Genomic DNA, 22,136 nt, shown 5'->3' with positions numbered 1-22,136 from the left:
GAACTTGGAACAAGTCTTGGTCAATTGAGATAGATAGATTAAAATAAGATACAACCGTAAGATAAAATTGATTATAGACCAGTGCCTTTAATTTGAATTAACCATAGACTAAATAAAAAAACAAGTTATCTAGAGCAAATTTATAAATGTGGCAAAGCGACGATCATGAACAATTAAATATAAAATGCTCAAAACTTTAGCATGCAGGATAATCTAGCAAAATTTATCATTCTCCAACAGTCAATATGATTTTTTAAAACATTTATCGCACCTTGACAATAGAGAAATCACAAAAAATTAAGATTTTTGACTTAACACCAAAGACACCAAGGAACTTTAAATTAGAACTTTAAATTATTCCTTAAGCAATTGCTTTAATATGATAAATGAAGAAGTAAAACAAATCAAAGGGTTAATAAATTAAATTTTTAATGAGCCATAGGCCACATTAAAAAATTTAATGTGAAAACGTGAATCTTCCTTTAATTTATTTTATTCTCAATTCTAAAGTCACCAAAATTTAACATTTTTTAGATTATTTAATTTTTAAATTTTTTAAATTTTAGAATTTTTTTATGTTTTTTAATGTTTTACAAATGAAAATAAAAAAATCAAAATCAAAAATAAAAAATGAAAATGTAAAACAAAAGTAAATTCAAATAAATAAAAAAATCGAAAAACAATAACCAAAGAAATCGAATTTTAAACCAAAAGGAATTGAACCCAAGTTTCATTAAAAAATGGAATTGGAATTTTTTTTATTTTATCTAAAAAAGGAAAAACTAACTAAAACCCTAAAAGCGAATAGAAAACAAAAAATAAATAAAAAATCGAAGTGTTTTGTTTGCGTTTGTGTATGCAGGTTTGGAGAGGGCAGTGAAAGCAGAGGAAAGTTGGACGCGGCAGGTCGAGGGAAACAATTGCAGGAGCTCAGAGCAGTTTGCAGATGGAGAAGAGGGTTGCAGACATGTGGCAAAGGAGGAGTGACGGGCAGCAGTGAGGGAGCTAAGAGCTACAACTGCGGGTTGCAAAATGGAGCAGCGGGAAAGGAGAAGCTACGGATTTGAGGGATCCACCGGGTTTCGAAGGAGGGAAATGGTCGAAGAGTTGAGGGTCGAAGGTGGAGAGGGTTGCAGGCAGCACGCAAATGGCAGCCAACAAAAAGGATGCGAAAAAAATGGAGAGGAATGAAGGGATAAGGAGAAAGGAAGAGAAGGGAAGAAAGGGCAGCGAGGGTTTAGCAGGGAAAAGGAGCAGAGATATGGAATCGAATGGAAAAAATGTAGCAAGGGAAGAATGTAGCAAAGACAAGGAGCTCCAGAAGGATTCTCCTACAAAAGAAATTCGAAATTTTTTACAGCAAAAAAAAAAATACAGACAACAGTTCCAAGCAGCCAATGGTAGCTTTAAAAACCCAAAATAAACCCAGAAAAATGAATATTACATCAATACATTTTTTATGCTTCAGATTTATCAGTAAAACCCTTATGAAAATTTCTCAGATTTAAAAGAAAATTTCAGACCCTTGGACTACAAAATAATACCCCTACAAATGGTATTGAGGCCAGATCTTACCGTCCAGGGCCTAGATCTGGTTTCAAATCAAACTTCTCTTTCAGATTTGTAACCTGTACCTGAAAACGAAAACACCCAGAACCTAGATATACAAAGAAAAACCCTAGAAACCCAAGTCAGAAAACCAAAAAAAAAATTGTATAGATCTATGCACAGGAGTGGTAGATCTATCAAATCTGAGGAATATGAGTGTAACTCTGCTCCCAGATTTGATAATCTAAGGCTCTCAACAGCTAGATCTATCAATTTCCCACAAAAAAAAAAAAGTAAATTTTAAAGGAGGTGCTTAACTCAAAACCCTTCATATATCACACATAAAATCTTATGATAAGCTCAGAGCTAATTTGGTTGGGCTTTTTAAAAAACATAGATCGGGAGTTGGCTAGTCCAACTGAAAACTTCCCCTAATGCCCGAAGATCTAAAAATCAGGATTTTCCTGCAAAACTCAATCTAGCCATTAAAATAGAGCAAGAAAATGATATTAAACACAGAAAAATAGATATACCTACTGTTACATTCAAAATTTAAATTATCATTTAAACCCCAGTAACTAAGCAAGATACCTATACTCAAATCACTCTTTAGAAGCTATCATTAATGGCTTTAGAAGATAAATTATGCATGAAAACAACACATTTTACAGTATTCTCATGAAGAGTAACACCAGCGAAATTTAACCCCAAAGTCTTTCTTTATTATCCAGAAAAAGGTTACACAAGAGCTTTTTTCTTAGCACACAACTCAGAGATCGGATGAATTGGCTGACAAATCACTTCTTATTTAAAGATAATCTTCCAGCAGCTAATTCGAGTGATCCTCGTCAAAGCAATCTCGACCGTTGATGAAGATTAAAATTTCTTTTAGTCTCATCCATTGAAATATTTAATTCTTGAGGAAATTTGAATTTTCCAATTAAATGTATTTTAATTAACTCAAAAATCAATTTTTTGAGATAATTTACCCAAAAGTTTGACTTTGACTTAACCCCTGGGATCAAAAGTTTAAAATTTATCAAAATAATTAATTTACCTTAGTCCCTAGACCTCTTAAAATTTAATTGTTTAGGATTGATGAATTTTTCCTTTGGAGAAATTAAATTTACCTAGGACGTTGAATTAATTAAATTTATGGCTTAGGATTTTAGTTAATTTTTGCTAGAAAATTTAATTAATTAATCTATGAGGGGATAAATTATTTTTCCAACCCTCAAGACACTTTACATCATGATTTTCATATTTTTTACATCATAAGGGGGAAAACCCATTTGTAATAGACCCTCACAGACTACCCATTTACGCAACACAAATATAATGCAGCAGACCAAGCAATTTGTAATAAAATAACCTAACCAAATAGTTAGGATTATTCCCAAATCACTTTGACATAGACTCGATCTAGAACACTAAGACTTGCCTAAGATCTCAATGACAAAATCCATTCTGGCTTCGGGGTAAGACTGAAGGAAAACTTTACTGACCATCCGAGAATGGATCGATGAGACAAAAAACCTCCCAGAATGTAGATCATCACCGGAAAAGTAGGTTTACCTAAGCCATTACATACATGACACGGATCTGCTGAAATTATTTACATCATATACATGCAGAATGGGTTTACATTATAACATCTTGGAAATCAATCTGATGATAATAGTTGAACGGCACGGACACATTGATCAGGCGTTATCCCTTTTGCGAAAAAAAGGGGGTGCACTGCTATGGGTCGTTGACACATAGTGGTCAACACATCGACATATCACTTCTTTCAGTAGAGCCACAAGTACCTTTGGCAAGAACCTAGCAAGCATTGCAAGGGAAGCAGATGAGCCAGGTAAACAAACAATTTCAATTTTCAAATTCTTATTTTGTTAAATTGCTTATAATTTCAAAGTTGGATATAATTTGTGGAGCTAACTCACTACACAGTCTTTTTTTTTGCAGCACAATGGTGGGAGGAATTCGGTAGCCATTGTCCTCAATTGCAGAAGTTTGTAATTCGTATTTTGAGTTAAACTTGCAGTGCTACTGGGTGTGAGCTCAATTGGTCTGTCTTTGAGAGCATTCACACGAAGAAGAAAAACCATTTGTATAAAAAACAGTTAAATGATCTAGTCTATGTCCAATACAACCTCCGGCTCAGATGCAACAAATTGCTTAACAAAAGACATGATTCAGATCCCATTGTGTTGGAAGATATTCATCCAACATCAAATTGGGTAGTCGAGAGTCATCCAATAGAGTTTGATTCTGATGAGGATATTGGTCTTGATTTGGATTTACAGACGGAGGCATTAGTTGAACAAAATGTTCAGTTGAATGCAGATCCACTTGTACCAGCCTCAGGCGTAGCCCCAAGTCCTCCAGTTGTAGGCGCTTCCTCTACTCATCCACGACGAAAGCGCATATCTCGTTTATCTCAGCGTGCAGCTGCTGCGCAGCCTGCTAGTGCTACCACTTCTATAGTTGTAGTTGGAGATGATGATGAGGAGCCATGGGTTTCCCTGTCTGACTTTGATTCAGAGTCTAAGCCAAATGATGTTGGCTCCTCTAGCAGTAGCCAGTAGTACTGGTGACTAGTGATGTTTCACAGTTTACTTTTGTTGTAGAAGCCATTTCTAGCCTCCTTGGTTATGTGTTTTTGTTTTGATCTCTATATCATCATTCATGTATGTATTGGACAATGCACTGGGTGCCATTTTGATCTAATGGATATATTCATGAGCTTACTTTGATCATATGTTGTCTTCTCTTTATATTCTAAAGGTTTGTGTTTGGAAACATGAATGAAAATCTTTAAAATTATGTTTTTTATGACTGAGTCATTGAAATCAAACTGGCCGAGTTGATATCGAGTCAGAGTTGGAGTTAAAGTCGACCCTCGGTCTTTTCTGAACAAGAGTCGAAGTTTTAAAACATTGATGGGGCCTAACTTAATTAATTATGTTCAAGGTGGCATTCTGAGAGGATTAATAGACGGAACATCTCATTGTAATAGCTCGTTGGAACCAGAACGTGAATATCTATAGGATGGGATGCTGAGAAGTAGATTTCAGTGGTCGGAGAGAGTATGGTGGCCAATTTACCATTTTCCCACATTAAAAAGAATATTTTAATTGAAATAAAAAGAGGGAAAAATGATCCATGATTAAAATAATAATAAAATAGGAGGCTCTAGAGGGGTCCATTAGATTTATAAAAAGGGGAGGAGGAGTTCATTAGGGGACATCTTGGACTTATATTTCTTCTTGTATGAGAGGTTGGGAACCTGATTCTCTACTTCCTTGGTAGCCCCAGGACGAAAACCCTCAGGTGATTTACTGAGAGTGGGCGAGTACCCATCTCCCCTTGGTGAATTCATCCAAAACTCACAGGAGAGCTTAGCAGTGGAAGTCCAATTCAGTTTTGGTGGAGGGTCTGTGTAGCATTGGAGCAGATCCTTGAGGCCAGTTCTATCCCAGCTATATCAGCTATTATGTTACTACAGCTCATGTAAAACCCTAATGTATATATTATAATAAAATTTGAGATTATTTCTATTCATTGTATGATTAAATTGCACGCATTCTATTGTTCTATTTTACATGGTAATCTTCTGTAAATTGAATGGTAATTTTATGGAGAAATTTTGGTTGAATTAGTTTTTTGCAAAATCTGCAAAAAATCCCATTTGGGATATTACACATATTTATTATGATATTTGTTGTAAACAATATATGACAATTTAAGTTTGAATTTTGAAGTTGGCAATTATAACTCATTGGTAATGAATTATGAATATGATGCTTCATGAAAGTTGAAAGTTGTTTCATTTCATTCATGTTAGAATTTTTATATAATTTTGGTGATCAATGATAATAAATGTTATGTATTGAATTTTCAAAGCTTGAAACTTTAAGATTGATGAATCATGAGACTCGATATGTTGTATGTTACTAACTTGTGGACATGGTTGATGAAGATTATAACTTCTAGATGATTGATGTTATATGGTTCAATCTATGTTTTTGTGCTTTTTATATCTAATTCATCATTTTGCATGCTTTTTTTGACATATATGCATCAAAATATAAAAAAATATATATTATATAAAAATTCGTTCCCAATTTGCTCTTGAACCGGGAGCTTTTGAAAATGTCGCTCCCCGCTTTCACTGCCGCTCCCAAGTAACCTTTATTCCAGCTTGAAATTTAATAAAAGGGATTAGCGCTTTTGCGTCATTTCTTTGGTGTACTGATTTGTGTTTTCATAGTGAAATTTTAATTAGGTGCATGTTTTGGTAATTACTGTTAATATTCCAATTAGAAACATTTCATTGAGCCTTGGGTTCAACCTAGGAATAAGGCACTCTATATATGATGCAACAAATAGTAATGTATGCCATGTAACCATGCCTCCATATATATGCGTCAAATGTGAAAATGGAACCTCATGGAGAGATATGCCTTCGGAAAAGCCTTGATCAAGCCACCAACAATACTTCTAAACCTTTACTCGTGCCCTGAATGATGAATGAAATGATCCTTGGGCAAGATAGAGCTAGGTGCATAGCCTCCAAGTTTATCCTGCAACCTATAATTGTCATTGAACTCCCTTGGATTTCTGTGTTTTGATGAGATAAAACAAGATAAATTTATTAATGTCTGAAAAATGACCACAAAAGTAAGTCAATGGGACCGAAGAGTACGACTAGTATGAATACAATATGGGATTGTCATCACAACTAGAAAATGCTGAAACCTACATAAGTATAGCATCAGAATGAATGTATAATACCGTGATAAAGATAAGGTGATTCAACACACTGAGTGAGTTTGTCCAAGACAAGGTGGAAAACCCAACCGAAGAACACCCCACCCCTCGCCCCCTCTTTCTTTCTCTCTCTTGCTTAAGATCAAGATCGGACATGCCCATGAAAATGGGCAACAACCATGCATTTTTAGGGAAGGTTATTATCGTTAAGGTGGCAAGCATTATTGTTTTCCATGGGGCTGTTTTTGTTTTGGATAGTTTTTCTAAAATTTCTGTTTTTCATGTTTGTGAAACATAATATTTTTATGTTCCCAATGTGCTGTTCCCTGAAAGTTTTGGGGATCTTCTAACTGTTATGGAAACTTACCCTTCCTACCCAGCGTCTGTTGCAGGAACTCGTGCAACATAGATTTTTATTGAAAATTTATATAGTATGGGACATGTTTGAGTTTGCTGCTTTCTTTGTTATAGCCACTGAGTGGGAGTCAGAATTTTTGCATTTGTCAAATTTATCTTAGATAAGAAAGATAGCTTTATCAATGTCCAAGAAATCACCACAAAGAGCAGGTCAAAAAAACCTAAAATAACTTAAAATCTATGTAGCACGAAGTGGGAGTGTACAAGCAGCTCCAATTATGTAAGCTATCATCATCAAGGAATGAAACCATAAAAAGCTATAAAAATCTAGGAGATTAGTCCAATAAAGAAAGGACAGAGACATGAAAAGAACTGTGAAGGGATGAGAGATCCCCATTATAATATTAAAAAAATATGTCTCAAACATAGCAGGAACTAGAAGTGACAACTGGGAGAGATTGAGGAGTGGATGATGTCTCCCTCTCCAAGTCCTTAATCACTGTGAAGAGGCCGATGGTGCAAATGGAAAAAGTACACATTTCAGACTCTGTGTATGGAAAGAGATTGATATCCAATCTTCTAGATTATCTGGAACCTGAAAATGCCTTGCCACACATCTCCTGACGTGCTGTAATTGTTTTTTGATGCCAGTTTGAGGCAGCTTGGGCATTGACAAATATTGCGTCAGGTGCATCAGAGCACACAAGGGTTGTTATTGATCATGGGGCAGTGCCCCTTTTTGTGCATCTTCTTAACTCTCCAAATGAGGATATCAGAGAACAGGTAGTCCACTGGATATTGACCATGTAGCCATCTTGACAATATTCTTGCATTTTTTGTTTATTTTACTTCCAGTGATATTAAAATCATTTTATTATGCACTCATGTCAAGAAATTTACAATCGTGTCTTGAAGGTTGTATGGGCTTTGGGTAATGTTGCTGGAGACTCCCCTAAACACAGGGACATTGTTCTTTCTCATGGGGCAATGCTGCCCTTACTTGCTCAATTCGATAGTAATGCTGAAATATCCATGTTAAGAAATGCAGCATGGACATTATCAAACTTTTGTCGTGGCAAGCCACCACCACCCTTTGAACAGGTAATGTAAAATGTGAATGTTTATGCTTTTAAGTTTTTTTCTTTAAGAGTTAAACCAACTGCATTTCATTGTGCTAAAATTCACTCTCACATAAGCATTAGCATGTTCTGGTTATAACAGATATTGGGCTGTTTCAGTATGTTATGTAATATTCTTGGATTTACTATGAATTAAGTGAAATATTAAGTTGTTTAATGCGAACTGCTAGTATTAGGATTTTTGTGGAAAGGCATTCCATGGTATGGTAGTTCTTCACAAAAGGTTCTAAAATGATGTGAAAATTTAATCTCTTTTTTGGGAAGGCAAAATTGCACGCAGTAAGCGGAACAAAGAAGGAAGTAAGTTGTGGAATTTAGACGGAATGAGTTCCAAATTATGATTATTGTAGTTTAATTGTTAATTGACATTTTAAGCAATAGGTGGTATCAATAGTGGGGCAATGATGCCCTTGCTAAATTCAATTGTAATGCTGAACTATCTATGCTAAGAAACGCAGCATGGACATTATCAAACTCTTGTTGTGGCAAACCACCAACTTCTTTTGAACAGGTAATGTAAAATGTGAATGTTTATGCTTTTTCTTAAGAGTTAAACCAGCTACATTTCTTTGTGCTTTTGGTCATGCCACCACCTTCTTTTGAACAGATAATGTAAACTGTGAATGTTTACTCTTTTTGTTAAGAGTTAAACCGACTGCCTTTTTTGTGCTTTAATTCACTTTCACGTAAGCATTAGTAAGTTCTGGTTATAATGGATAATGGGCTCTTTTAATATGTGCTATGTAATATTCTTGGATTTACTAGGAATTAATTGAAATATTAAGTTTTTCTTTAATGCAAACTGCTGGTTTTAGGATTTTGGTGGAAAGACATTCCATGGAATGGTAGTTTTTGAGGAAAGATTGTAAAACGATGTGAAAATTTAATCTCCGTTTTGGGAAGGTAAAACTAATCACAGTAAGTGTTGATTTCTGAATTTCCAGCTCTCAGAAATATGCCCTGGATCACCACTATGCTGGACCATATGGTCTTCATGGCCTGCAAATTAATGGGTGCCCTATCCTTCACTGTTGCTGCAATTCTTCTCCTTGCCTGATGTTGACCACTGGAGTGGCACTTAATGATTAGATGAAGACTCCATGCCCAAGGATGATCCAGAGTTCACTTGTACCATCAGATATCATCAGTCAGCAGAGTTTCTTAATTCTAATTCTATTTTCTCATCATATTTCTTGTACCCATATTCCACACCCTGCTGGGAATTGTAATAAGTGATACTAGTAATGATGAGTTTTTTGAGTCTGTAACAAGCCTAGGATGTTGGGACTCCATCAGCGAACGAGTACACCTTGGAGTGTTTTTTTATCTCGTTAATTATCCATTCTTTTTTAGAGGCAGAAATTTTTTTGGGTTTTTTCACTCACGTTTTACCCCAAAGCCGGGGTGACAGTTTGAAGGTTGAGCCCCTAACACATCTTAGTGTCTAGAGTCGATATATATTACCATACTAGATCACACAAAAAAATTCGTGGAATTTGGTTAGGTCTAGGTAGTCATTTTTTTAGATTTCCGCAGGTCAGAAATTGCAAGTAAGATTGTATTTAAATTGTAATAAGTGTAGTCTAGAGAAGTTGTATGGGGTATGAGTAATCAAAATTACACCTCTCACCCTCTAATTTATACTATGACACACTTTGAGGGGTTAATAATGTGTTTTAGACCCTCAAAACCCACATTTCCTAAGTTTAGTGGAAATTGTGGCATTTAATTAGGCTAGAATTAAATAAAATAGAGAGAAATAAATTTATTCCATGTGACAGAATGACATGGAAATAACTTGGAAATTATCCTAAGTCAAAGAGTTGAGTCAATAGACATGTGGAAGATGACTGGGCAGACTGCATTATAAATACACCATTATTTCAATAAAATTGAATTTCCAGAGATAAAGCAATAGTTGCACATGTGGAAAATTGAATTTATGAGAGAAACTCATGCACTGAAGGAATATTCCATGGTATATTTGTACTGAAGATTAGGTGGGGCCTCATCTCATAGTTAGCTCAGGTTCTTCTACTCACGCTTGAGGACTACGAGTTACACTCTAGAGGAATCACACAATTCATGGTTCCAGAGATAAAGCAACGGTTGCACATGTGGAAAATTGAATTTATGAGAGAAACTCATGCACTGAAGGAATATTCCATGGTATATTTGGCCTGAAGATTAGGTGGGGCCTCATCTCATAGTTAGCTTAGGTTCTTCTACTCACTCTTGAGGAATACGAGTTACACTCTAGAGGAATCACACAATTCATGGAGGAATCGCGCAAAGCTATCCTGGGATCATCTACATATGTGGCATCACTTAGTTCGAGTTTTCATTTGTTGACTGGAGTTATCACGGTACTTGGATTCACTCATGGATGAGTTTACTATGCCATATATGGAATTCGATTTCCCTTGATGTGCACATATGGAATTCGATTTTGCTCTGATGTCTCTATCTTCTCCACATCGAACTTGACTTATCTTTCCTTGGGATTTTCTCCAAGTTCAGTTCTCACATGCATTCTTCCTTGGGATTTTCTCCCAACTCTCTATATAATGAGGCTATATGCTCTCATATTGTATCATGTAATAAGCTATTGGGCTTGAGGAAACTCTGTCATTTTGTACTTGCATATTTTCTTAATACCATCAAGACTTTGGGGATATCTAGCTGGTATTCTCTTGGCGTTATGAGGTGATGTCCTTTCATACTACTGCTATTGGGTTTAATTTTTTTCGCATGTTGAATTAATATTAGTTTATGCTTGCCATCTTGCTTGGATTGATGTGTGCAAGATATCTTGCACATATCATTGATTTAGAGTAGTATTCTAAAGATAAACTCGCCAATTCGTTTTAAGAAGAATGTTTGGTTTATCTTATTCATTATATTGCTCTAATATTGTGCAAACTAATACGTGTTCAAGTGTGTAGGAAAGATATTTTGTATTGTGTGAAGGAATCCATCTGGAAGTGGGAGAAATCTCAATTAGATCAGCTCACTCCTAGAGTCACGACGATCCAAGACAACCATTTTTTTGCTCCAAGTTTTCCATCCAATGAAGAGAAAAAGAGAGTTTTCTTACTCTATATCTACTTGATCATTCATTTAATATTCAAAATACTTCTTTGACTCTAGTTCTTTCAAAGTTATATCTCCTATTCAAGAGTCATTTCTAAAGCTAGGCAAGTATGGGGGTTCACTCCCATTACTTTAGCTAGTACTTTGTAAATTAGATTCTAAGTTTAGTTTTGGTCTCTTTTTCTTAAATTCACAATAACAATTGGTATTTTTTGTGCCTAAGTGTGTATGCAGGACCCCCTCACTCTATCCAAAGACTGATTTCTAGGGAGGCCATAAGCACTTGGGAGAGAGTTGCAAACTCATCTATGCTATTGACCTTTTGAGCCTAGTGAATCTTTTTTGGAGATTTTTTCCATTTTCAAGTTTGTTGTTGTTATATTTTTGGGGAGAGAGTCTAGCTTTGTTAGAGTCCCATCTTTGTAAAGGTCTCTCTCATATTGTGGGTTTCCCTCTTAGAGGCATTTCTTCCCGCTTTAAGCGCTAATAAAATATAAAAAAAATGTTGGAGGGAGCCTTGTGGGTGGCCTAATCTTGCTTCTAGTTTTTCTTACCTTGCTAGCTTTTAATTTCATATTGTGTATGCTTAAAATCAACACATTTCACTCCACATGCAAATTTTTACTAATCTTGTATTTAAATTCCCACATGCATACGCTTCCAAATTGAAAACTTGAGAAAATCTCATCTTATTTGTAAACACTTCATACTTTGGAAAGTTTTATTTGTTTCATAATTTCTTCAAGTATATGCTTCACTACTTGGTCAATTTATGCTATATGTCAATGAAAACTATTGGGGCACTATCATTTATTTGAAACAATTGTAGCTTAAAGAAACCTATTCAATTTTACTTACTTATTTTCCATTCAATAGTGCAAACACATATGAGCTTATTTACATTCTAGCCTCTCAAGTTTTGCAAACTATTTCTCTTTGAAACATTTGCATAAAGCATTAGTTTAATTTTGGGAATTAACACAATTTGCACTTCATCTAGGCATTTGAATATATGAAGGCCCCAAGCCTGACTAAAACTTACTTCCAACTTAAGTTGGTTGAATAGACATTTAGGGACCCTCTACCTCTATTGACTCCTCATTGTGAGATCCAAATATTTGGGTGAGTCAATTGTAACTTTGCCTTAGCACTAATCAAATAAAATGAACCAAGAACAACATTCCATCACATTTGTTTTGGTTTAAAGTCTCACATGCAAATCTTATTTCAAGAGGCACTTTGGATGCAAGCATTGTAATCTCTTTTAATTTTTGTTGGACACCTAATCCTAAATGGGTTAGTGTGGAAGCTGAATAGACTAAGGAGTCCAAGAGACCTTGGGATGTGAAACCCAACGGTCACAACAATGTACTACAAATGTATATCAGTTCTTAATAAAAATTGTACTCCTGATTATCTTTCATATTGTTCTTGCTCTCATGTGTGTTTAACATGGTATCAGAGTAGGCGATTGTTGGTCCTGCTCCAATTTCAGGCATTTGTTTTATGGCTTTTCTGTGCAAGTCAGTTCTGCATTTCATGAATGTTTTATCAGCAGTATTTTAGCTGCATTCTCTGCGCACAATTCCCCAAATAGAAAATTCTGACATTATTCTCCTGCTTTGACGCTTCCACTGGCCTGAACGCTGCTCCACTTGCATGCAAAACGCTGCTCTCTGCATACAAAACGCTCCTTCACTCAGCGCTATTTGTGCCATTCTTTACCTGCGCCCTCTGTCTTTTACAGTCCTGACCCTTGAAATTAGACCTGCGCTCTCTGTCTGACATTCATCTGACATGGGAACGTTTGCGCTGTCCTGACCTGGTTTGAAACGTTTGCGCTGGCATGCTGGTCATCCTGACCTGGTTTGAACGCTGGACGTTTCTTGTTTCAGTTTCATTTGTTTGAAAGTTGGACGCTCTGTTGCTTGATTTCTTGTTGGACGCTTTGTATGTAGCTGGGGCCAAGTCTGTTCTATCATTGCTCGACACACCATGATGGGCACCGTAAAGGGTTCAACCTTGAAATGCAGCTGCTCTTTCCAAGATTTCGTATGACTGACATGAGATGTGCCGCTGATCCGCTTCTTTTCGTTTGGCCTTCGCGTGCCAGAGGCTTCTTTTCATTTGGGCTTACAACAAGCTTGGTGGCGCTTCTTGATGCAGAATAGTATACATAGGCATTTACTGCTTCCTTCTTGGAGATAAATTCTTGTCGATTAGAATATCAAGAAGTTGATGATCAGAAGAACCAGAAAGATATAGAATTAAAGTTAAAGATTACTAAGAAGAACCAAAAAGAATTCCCCTGCTTCTGATGATGATGATGTGAGGAGATCAGGAAGGGCCGAACAATCTCGTGAACTGCTATCCATCTGTTTGTAAAAGCATCCGGAATCTTTAATCCCACATGATTCACGGAGAAGGGTTTGTCGTCGGTCACAACCAGTGATTGGCCGTGGAGGAGAGTCGGGAGTCTTGTACCCGCCGGAAGATGCGTAAGATCGACAGCCTGCTGTTGGGAACCACATGGTATCTCACATTGTTTGTAAAATCTCCCTTGAATTCTGAAATACTATCAAACGCAGTGGGGACTCTGTGGATTGAGACCTCGGAGGCCGCGAAGGGCACGGAGGGCACTGATAAGGCCATCCTGGATATGACTATCGATGGCTTTTAATCATAGACGAGCGAGAACTACGATAAATTATTTCTAGCTCTGTGAGGCTTTTTAATTGTATCGACGGAGAATTGAGGCAACCGTAATTTGGACTCTCGTCAACAAAGTGTCTGCTCATGGTTTCGAGGCAGAACATTGCTATCAAATCTGAGGCGCACTTTGAGAGTTTGAGGGCAAGATCTACGTGAAAACCAACGACATCAAAGATGTCATCAGACGATGCGAAAGTTGGAGATTTTCCAAAACAATGAAGCAGTGCAATGTAATTTTGACAAATTGAAGCGTCGGTATAATCTGGAGTAGCGGTGTATGGTTCTGCCTGCGGTATATCAGTTGAAAGCGAAAGGGTCTCTGCGTTTCCATTTTAACGCTGTCCCATATTTTAAACATTGTCTGTGCATTAGCGACATGTATTGGCGTTGATATATCTCCCGGGGCGTTGGCCGTTTCATTTCAATTAATGAAACCTGTGCGTTCTTTTTTGAAGGCTGGTGTATATTTGTTGTTTGCGCTAAAAATACAGTCCGTAAATGTCTGCTGAAAATTCATTCAATGCCCTGAGCATTCGTTGGAAAGGTCGTTTCTTTTTGTGATGATTATTGCTCTTAATATGTGCACTGTATGTGCTGGACATTAAGTCTCTATTGCAGAAAAATAAATCAGTTTCATGCATTGATTCATTTGTGTGCTGACTTGGAGCTGTATTGAATGCATCGGAAACTGTGATTAAAGCTGCCTGAATACGTTTTGATGCTCCCTGAAATACGTTGAAGCTGCTGTTTTTAAATAAGTTCGTATGAGGCCTGAATGGTATACGATCCAATGGGGCTCAGATATATTATTTGACATCAGATCTTGATAGGCCGAGAACCATTCATTCTTGATAGGGCAAGAGCCATCCATTCTTGCAGGCCGAAAGCATTTCCTTATTTGAATCCAAGGGCATATATTATGTAGGAGTTCCAGATGCCTGGAAGACCGAACTCTTCATCATTTTAGGAGGCTGAGATTCATTGGGGATCATTTGTACCACTGCTAAAAGATCAAGGGCGCATTGAGTAAGGACAAGTCCAAGCCTTTCATTGATTAAAATAATGTTAAATTGAATATTAAAACATGGGCACATTTTTTCATTGAATTTTGGTCATATATGAATGATGTTTATTGGGTTGATGAGCATTTGAATGATTTGAGTCATTGGGTTTAAGAAGTTATGAATTTGCCTGCTGATGAGTAGATATTGGAATTGAGATAATTCCATATATGATGGCTTTTAATGAAAGTATGAAATCAATGGTGAATGATTTTGAACCACATGAAAGATAAGCTTCCGCATGCAAATGGTACAGTTGTGAAATTGCCAGCTATTGAGGTTTTTGATTTGGGTAAAAAGCTGAGATGCATGTTACTAGTCCGTTTTAAAGAACCTGGATTCTGGGAACTTGTTGTTGATGCTGATTTGAAAGTGAAGGAGTACTTGAAGGATCCAAGCAAGTTTGCAGTTGCTGCTGCCTCAATTGTGGCATTGGATTTAAAACCCATTATAGTTTCTATCTACATATATATGCATTGATTCCCTGATTCATTTGCTGCACATTTATACAAGATATTGCTGTGCACTGTGAGTGGATATTACTTTTCTGCATTAAGTAATAATTGTGATCAGTTTTTAAGGTGTAATTCTGACATTGAAGAAAAATGGCCAGAACCAGTGAAGTATTAGAGTTCATGAAAACTCTTATACAATCTACTGTTGATGACACATTACAAATCAACATAGGATCTCTCTCAGAAATTCAGACATGTCTACAAAATGCACAGGAAAAGATTGATTTTTTGCAGTTTGAATCTCAGCTACAACAAGAAGAATTAAAACAGAGGAGTCATCATTCTGAACCTGTTTCTGTTCAGAACAATGAAACAGACTCCCATAAATAGCAAGTCAATAATGTTACAGTTCATTCAGATAAAGCAGCAGTTGTACATGTAGATGCAGAAACTCAATCTGCACTTCACAAGCCCATCATCAGACCTTGGGAATAGCTTGTCCACAACAAGCACAGAACTGGTCTTGGATATGACAAGGACTTGTCCTTTCATATTCCAGACTACTCAAAGCCCATTCAGTTTTAGAGTGTTGGATTCATTCATGACAGTTCACCTGCTCCTCATGACAGTTCAGCTTCAACTGTTCCAGACTCTGCCCCTCTTCCACAACAACAACAACAACAACAACAACAGATTGTGAAATGCCAACACTGCGACCAAGTTGGCCATTTGAAAGATCACTGTTTTGATCTTCATCCATGTAAGCACTGTCATAAAACTAGCCATTCTTCACATAGATGCTTCAGCAACAAACACCCTGCAAGAACAAAGATTCATCTTGGATGGATTGCTTCTTGGCAATGGGCATCAACAGCCAAGAAGATATTCCAAACACATGTCAGAACTTGTTCCAGAGTATTGAACAGTCTTGCAGTTGAGTTTTCTCCGTCATCTCACCTTATATCTGACAGGGGGGAAATGATGGTCATCTACAAGCTTCAAAGTCACATCAAGCGAGCCTGAGCCACAACCTGCCACACCAGTTTCAGAGTTGTAGCCAGAGACAAAGATGCCCCTGAACATGCCTTCAGTTGGCAATCTGGGACACTTCCTCTAGCAGAAGACTTTAGCTTCTTGCCAGTTTTGGAAGAATTCCAGGAACAAAAATTGAGAACACTTCCTCTAGCAGAAGACTCCAGCTTCTTGCCAGTTTTGGAAGGGTTCCAGGAATTGCATTATGCATTCCAGAGTTGTTGGTCATCCTTAAACCATCACAGGTTGAGACTTCCCTTTTCAGGTTGAAGTTCTCCCTTTTATGTGGGGTGAGACCACCCTTTCATGGTTGAAGGTTTCCCTCTTTAAAACAATAGGATCACTTCCTCTACCAGAAGACTTCAGCTTCTTGCCAGTTTTGGAAGAGTTCCGAGAACTGCACTAAGCGTTCCAGTGTTGGTGGTCATCCTTAAACCACTGCCCTTTATACCAACATTTCATAGAGCACATTCAGCCTAGTGCTGCCATGCATTTTTTGCACATTTTGTATTACAGCTCTCTTCTTGGACTCATACATAACCCTTCGGATTAAGGGGGGGAATGTTGGACACCTAATCCTAAATGGGTTAGTGTGGAAGCTGAATAGACTAAGTAGTCCAAGAGACCTTGGGATGTGAAACCCAACAGTCACAACAATGTACTACAAATGTATATCAGGTCTTAATAAAAATTGTACTCCTGATTATCTTTCATATTGTTCTTGCTCTCATGTGTGTTTAACAATTTTGCAACAAGTTTAATTTTCTTGTACTTGGAAATTGACTCATCTTTTGGTTTAATTGAATATTGTCATGAATGGTTGATTTCACTTTCAAGTACTATTATTTTGGGTTGCAAACTTAATTGCATGTTTTCATGTTGGTCTAACATTTGAGTTATTTTTGTATCCTTTTGGGCAAGATAGTTTCCATGCTTTGATTTGTAGACTTATTCATCTTGAAAGCATTTATAATGTCTTGTGCTAACAATTTATTGTTTCACTTTTTAGGGTTATTTTGGCTTTCCATTTGAAAGAATTTCACTTCATTTGAAGCAATATACAATTTCATTTCTTCAAGAGCAATGCTTTGAAGGCACTGGTTGTTTATGTATTTCATGCTTATCTTATGTATTGATGTTTATTGCTCATATCAGTTTTTGCTTATAAATCTTAGTGAAATAATCTGTTTAACTCTAACAATTCTCCTAGAAACTCACATCTTTTTAACTTAACTTTTCATTAGGGACCACCCCCTTTAGCTAACCTAGGAGATAGCTCAACCAGAGAGAGTCGGAATTAGTTTGACAATGCCTTCTCTGATTTCCATGCCACCAACCACACCTTGTGGGGCTGAAGGCTTTTCTCACTGACTTGTAGGTAGGTGTAGGCAGCAGGGTCAACACCCAGGATATCAAAAAGTCCTCTTTTTTTATTTTCTCTCTCTTTCTCAAAGTCCTTCTTGATAGATAATTGATTGTGTCCTCTCTTTATTTCTTTTATAATTTTGAGTTGGACGAAATCTCTAATCTCAATGGTCAAAATTAAATCTAATCTTGAGTTGAGATTGTTGGGTTGTGTTATATTCTTTCCACAACTAGCCCACGTAGTTAACCGGGGGTTAGAGGGGGGGCAGAGCCCCCCCTTCGTTGCGCCTATTGCATAGCAGGGGGGTCACAAGGGGTTTGAGGGGTGCAGGTAACCCCCCTCTATGGGGTCTGAGGTAGCACCCCGGAAAATTTTGTTTTATGGACCCTATTTTAGATTGGGCAGACCTACCTATGGTTTTGTGCATGGTTTTTGGTCCATGGTTTTGGACACGATGATTTTTGGTCCATGGTTTTAGACACGATGGTTTTCGGTCCATGGTATTGGATGCTTCGGCATGTATAAATATGTATTGTAACGTTGAAAGGAACATAATGAAAAATCATGCTGGTAGTCCCGGTTTTGGGATCGAGGGGAAAATCTCTGTGTATATGTGTTTTATGTGTTATGCTCTCGCATTGTTTATGTTCTGTGTTTTTAGAATTCGTATGCAGGTAATTTTTTTACGGAGTTAAAACCTACAAAGATTAGTGGTCCAATATTCAGCGTAAATCACTAGTACCCAAACTTAGACACTTCATTAAAATAAACTCACTTTATGAAAGGACATTCAATTTAGTGGTGGGGATTACCTTCCGCGCTAAGAGGGAGTGTTGATGATTATAGCTCTGATAGGAATTTCTGTAAACGCTAAGTGTCCAAGTTGCAGTATTCATCATTAAATGTCTCTTAGACTTAGGAGTTTAAGACCTTCACTTGAGTGGTGGAGGGAGTGTTGATGATTGTAGCTCTAATAGGCAGTGTTGCAAAATTCGAATAAAAATCGACGAAGTTGTGAATTTTTCTGCTTCCTGAAAAATTGATGCTTAAAAATTGTGACTTTTTGTGTTTTGAAAAAGTTGCTCGAATTTTCTCCAAAAAGTCATGGCATGATAGTAAAATTCGCCAGGAATGTTTCAAAAGAAAATTTGTGTTTTTTCTTGGTCATTTTGCTTTGTTGTTGTTGGAGAAGGAAGGGGAAGAGCTTGTGGTGATTTTCAAAGAGGGATTGATGGCCAAAAATCCATTCTCATCACCAACATTCTTTTTTGTGGATCAAAGATTTAGGATCATTTGCCAAATCAACCAGATAGACTTCACTTCTTCCATTCATAGGATGTTCTTAAATACCCCCATGTTAATGTTTTTTTCCATTTTTCCATTCATTTAGGCACATGTTTGCTTGCCTCTTTGCCTACAAACATTTTCCTTCTTTTTGGTTATTTGCTATGATTATCATGCACATGAACCAATGCAAGGGTTTTCTTGATATTTGGACAACAAACTTGATTTTTGTTTTTAACTTTTTTATGCACCCTCTTATTGTCATTTTTCATTACAAATAATGTAATGCAAGTTTGTAAAAATTTGATTTTTAAAATAAGGAGGCAGTTACTTTTTGTGTAGCGGTGGTTTAATGCCATTTTTTTGTCTTTTTGGTGCCCTAAGACTGAATTTTGGAGGTGTCCATTAATTATTTCCACTGTAAATATGCCAAAGCTCTTGGACCCATTTTGGCAGCATGGGGGACTTGAAGGTGGAACAAATCAGCAAATACTAATTGCAAATTGTGTGGGGCCCACATGACAAGAGGGATTTGTTGATTGAATACCATCTCACTAAAATCCCTGGACATGATGTTGGGTTTTGTTCTAAATCTAGCCCAGAGCTTATGAGAGTTGCACATGATGCAATTTATGAAAAGGACAAGAAGAAAGAAGAGCCAGCTGCAAACAAGGCTAAATGTACAGACATATATTCAAGGATATCTACCTCTGAGACCAAGCCTAAGGGTAGTGGGAGGGGCTCCACAGCTTCACCTACTCAGAGGTCATCATCTTTTGCTCCACGAACCAAAGTTGGAGCAAAACCTTTAATAAAGTCAGTGATAAAAAATGAGAGATGCAAGAAGCGGATATGGTTATTGGGAGGTGTCTTTTCTGGAGTGACTTACCTCTCAACATCACCAAAAACAATTCAGTTTGGCAAACAATGAGTGATGTTATTGCTATGTGGGCCCAAGATACAAAAGTGCTACATATGAGGAGTTGTGGGGACTAATCTTGCAAGCAAAAAAGAATGATATCAACTCTAGGTTGAAGGATTTGAAACAATCATGGGAGGTCTCTGTATGCAAAGTGATATATGATGGCTAGACAAATAGGAAGGATAGGGCCCTTCTAAATTTCTTGGTACATTGTGCCATAGGTACCATGTTTATTAAATCAGTGGATGCATCAACACATAAAAGATGTAGCATTGATATGTGAGTTGTTAGAAGGGTTCATCCAGGAGATTGGATTGCATATTGTGGTATAATTCATAACAGATAATGCATCTAATTATGCGGTTGTTGGTAGGATGTTTATGGACAGACATCGCTAATTGTTTTAGACTCCGTGCATTGCACATTGTATCGATTTGATGCTGGAGGATATGAGGAAACTCTCCTTCATCAAGGAGGTGATTGATAGGGCTAGGAGCATCCCCAAGTTCACATATAACCATGATTTTGTTCTTAGCCTCATGAGGAGATGCACCAAAAATAGGGAGTTGTGGTGTCTTGCCATCACATGTTTTGCCACTGTTGTCGCACAAAGTGTCTAGGCAGCACGACAACACTCAGAGTAAGGGTTGTCACTCTTAAATCGTTACTCCGTTTAGACTCTGTCCTAGACAAGTCAAGGGGGTTAGTCCCTAGGTAAATAGATGAGGATAGCCTGTGGATGACGGGCTCTAAGAGATTTTAAAGATGGACAACTTGAAGAATCTAGACAATTAAAACAGATTGATAGATTAAACACCAACGTAAACTAGACATGACCACAAGATAGAAACAATTATATACCAGTGCCTTCGATATTTGAATTAACCATCAATAAAACAAGCTATCCAGAACGATTTTCAATATGTGACAAAAAGTGACAATTATAAATAATCCACGAAAATGCCCAACAGTGTCACATGCAAAAGATTCTAGATTTAAAACGATTATCGTTAATGACCAAGATCTAGATTCAATTGATTTTCTTTTAACATTTATCGCACTAGACTATAGAAGAATCATGAGAATTTAAGATTTAGCGTTTAACATCAGAGACACCAAGGAATTTAAAATTAATCAACGGGTCAAAAATCGAAATTTTAATGGGCCATAGGCCACATTAAAATTTTTTAACGTTTAAGTGAAAAACCCCTTAATGTAAATCCTTAATCACAAATTTAAATTTTTAGAATTTTTTAAAATTTTTAAATGTTTAGAATTTTAAAAGTTTTTTCATTTTTATATTTTGAAAATTTTAAAATTTTTAGGAATTTTTTAAAGTTTTTTATTTTTATTTTTTAATTTTTTAATGCTTAGAATTTTTTTTAATGTTTTTTTAGATTTTTATGAATTAGAAGTTTTTAAATTTTAAATAAAAAAAAAAATCAAAGTCAAAATAAGACAATGAAAAATAAAATCTAAATAAAACAAAATGAAACCAAAATTGAACTTAAAATTTTAATCTAACTAAAGTCTATACCCCCAAAAAACAAATACAAAAAAAATGAAAGCAGATTTTATACAATGAAAGGGAAATAACCTAACCCTACAAACACGCAAAAGCTAAAAGCCGGATCTAGCCAAACGCATACATAATGAAGAAGTCGAATGTTCTGTTTTATATGTGAATGCAGGTTTGCGGACGCTGAAGCTTGCTCGACGGAAAGGATTGAGGAGCGAGGGGAGCAGTGATAAAGCTCGACAGAAAGGGAGGAGGATGCTTGCAGGTTTAGGAAGTAAGTAGCAGATGGAGCAGTGAGGGGAAGGTGACTCGTGGTTGCGAGCAAGGGTTTGCAGTGGATATGGATAGGGATGTGGCAGCAATGGACAGAGGGGTCGAGGGAGCTGCAGATTTCGAATAGCTGCGTGAATGGAGCAGGCAACATGTAGATGGATGAAGGACGCAGAGTATGGAAGAGACTTCGACGTACAGAAGAAGCAGTGAGGAAGAGAGAAATGCGTGGAGGTTTCAGTTTTTGTTTTCTGTTGTGTGCAAGTGCAGGACTACAACGTAGGAAAGAGCAGGATGGTGAGAGCAGCGTGAATGAGCAGCTGAAGGGAGATTGCGTGGTGGCTGAGGATGCCAGAGGGAAACACAGGTTGAGGACAGCGGTCAGGGACGATTCAATATAGCAGTGAGGGTTTATAGGAACAATACGCAGGTTTTGAAGGAGTGAGCTGCAAAAGGAAGGCCGTGGAAATATGCGAATGGAAATGTTGACAGAATGAGGGGTTTCGAGCCAGTAGAGGGTAAAAGTTTCGATGGAGGGCTGATAGCAATGAAGCAGCCGCAAAGGGGGGCGCAAGTGAAAGCTGGATTCCCAAAAAAAAATC

The 22,136-nt window shown here is 37.0% G+C and overlaps 1 protein-coding gene across 1 annotated transcript in view; it reads left to right on the top strand.

The window, feature by feature from the left end:
* Positions 1 to 21,935, top strand: part of LOC149245127 (importin subunit alpha-like) — a 258,183-nt gene extending 236,248 nt beyond the window's left edge. The window contains exons 4-8 of the mRNA XM_089437049.1: positions 7,333 to 7,464; positions 7,597 to 7,782; positions 7,903 to 7,918; positions 21,437 to 21,538; positions 21,805 to 21,935. Of these exons, the coding sequence (XP_089293175.1) occupies positions 7,333 to 7,464; positions 7,597 to 7,782; positions 7,903 to 7,918; positions 21,437 to 21,538; positions 21,805 to 21,935 (567 nt within the window). The remainder of the gene's footprint in view (positions 1 to 7,332; positions 7,465 to 7,596; positions 7,783 to 7,902; positions 7,919 to 21,436; positions 21,539 to 21,804) is intronic.
* The last annotated feature ends 201 nt before the right edge of the window (positions 21,936 to 22,136 follow it).

This window comes from Pinus tabuliformis, chromosome 7 (genome assembly GCF_031772625.1).
Source record: "Pinus tabuliformis cultivar Carrire ecotype Pingquan chromosome 7, CPIR1, whole genome shotgun sequence".
In the NCBI taxonomy this organism is placed as follows: Eukaryota; Viridiplantae; Streptophyta; class Pinopsida; order Pinales; family Pinaceae; genus Pinus; species Pinus tabuliformis.
This window is presented reverse-complemented; position numbering and strand designations above follow the sequence as displayed.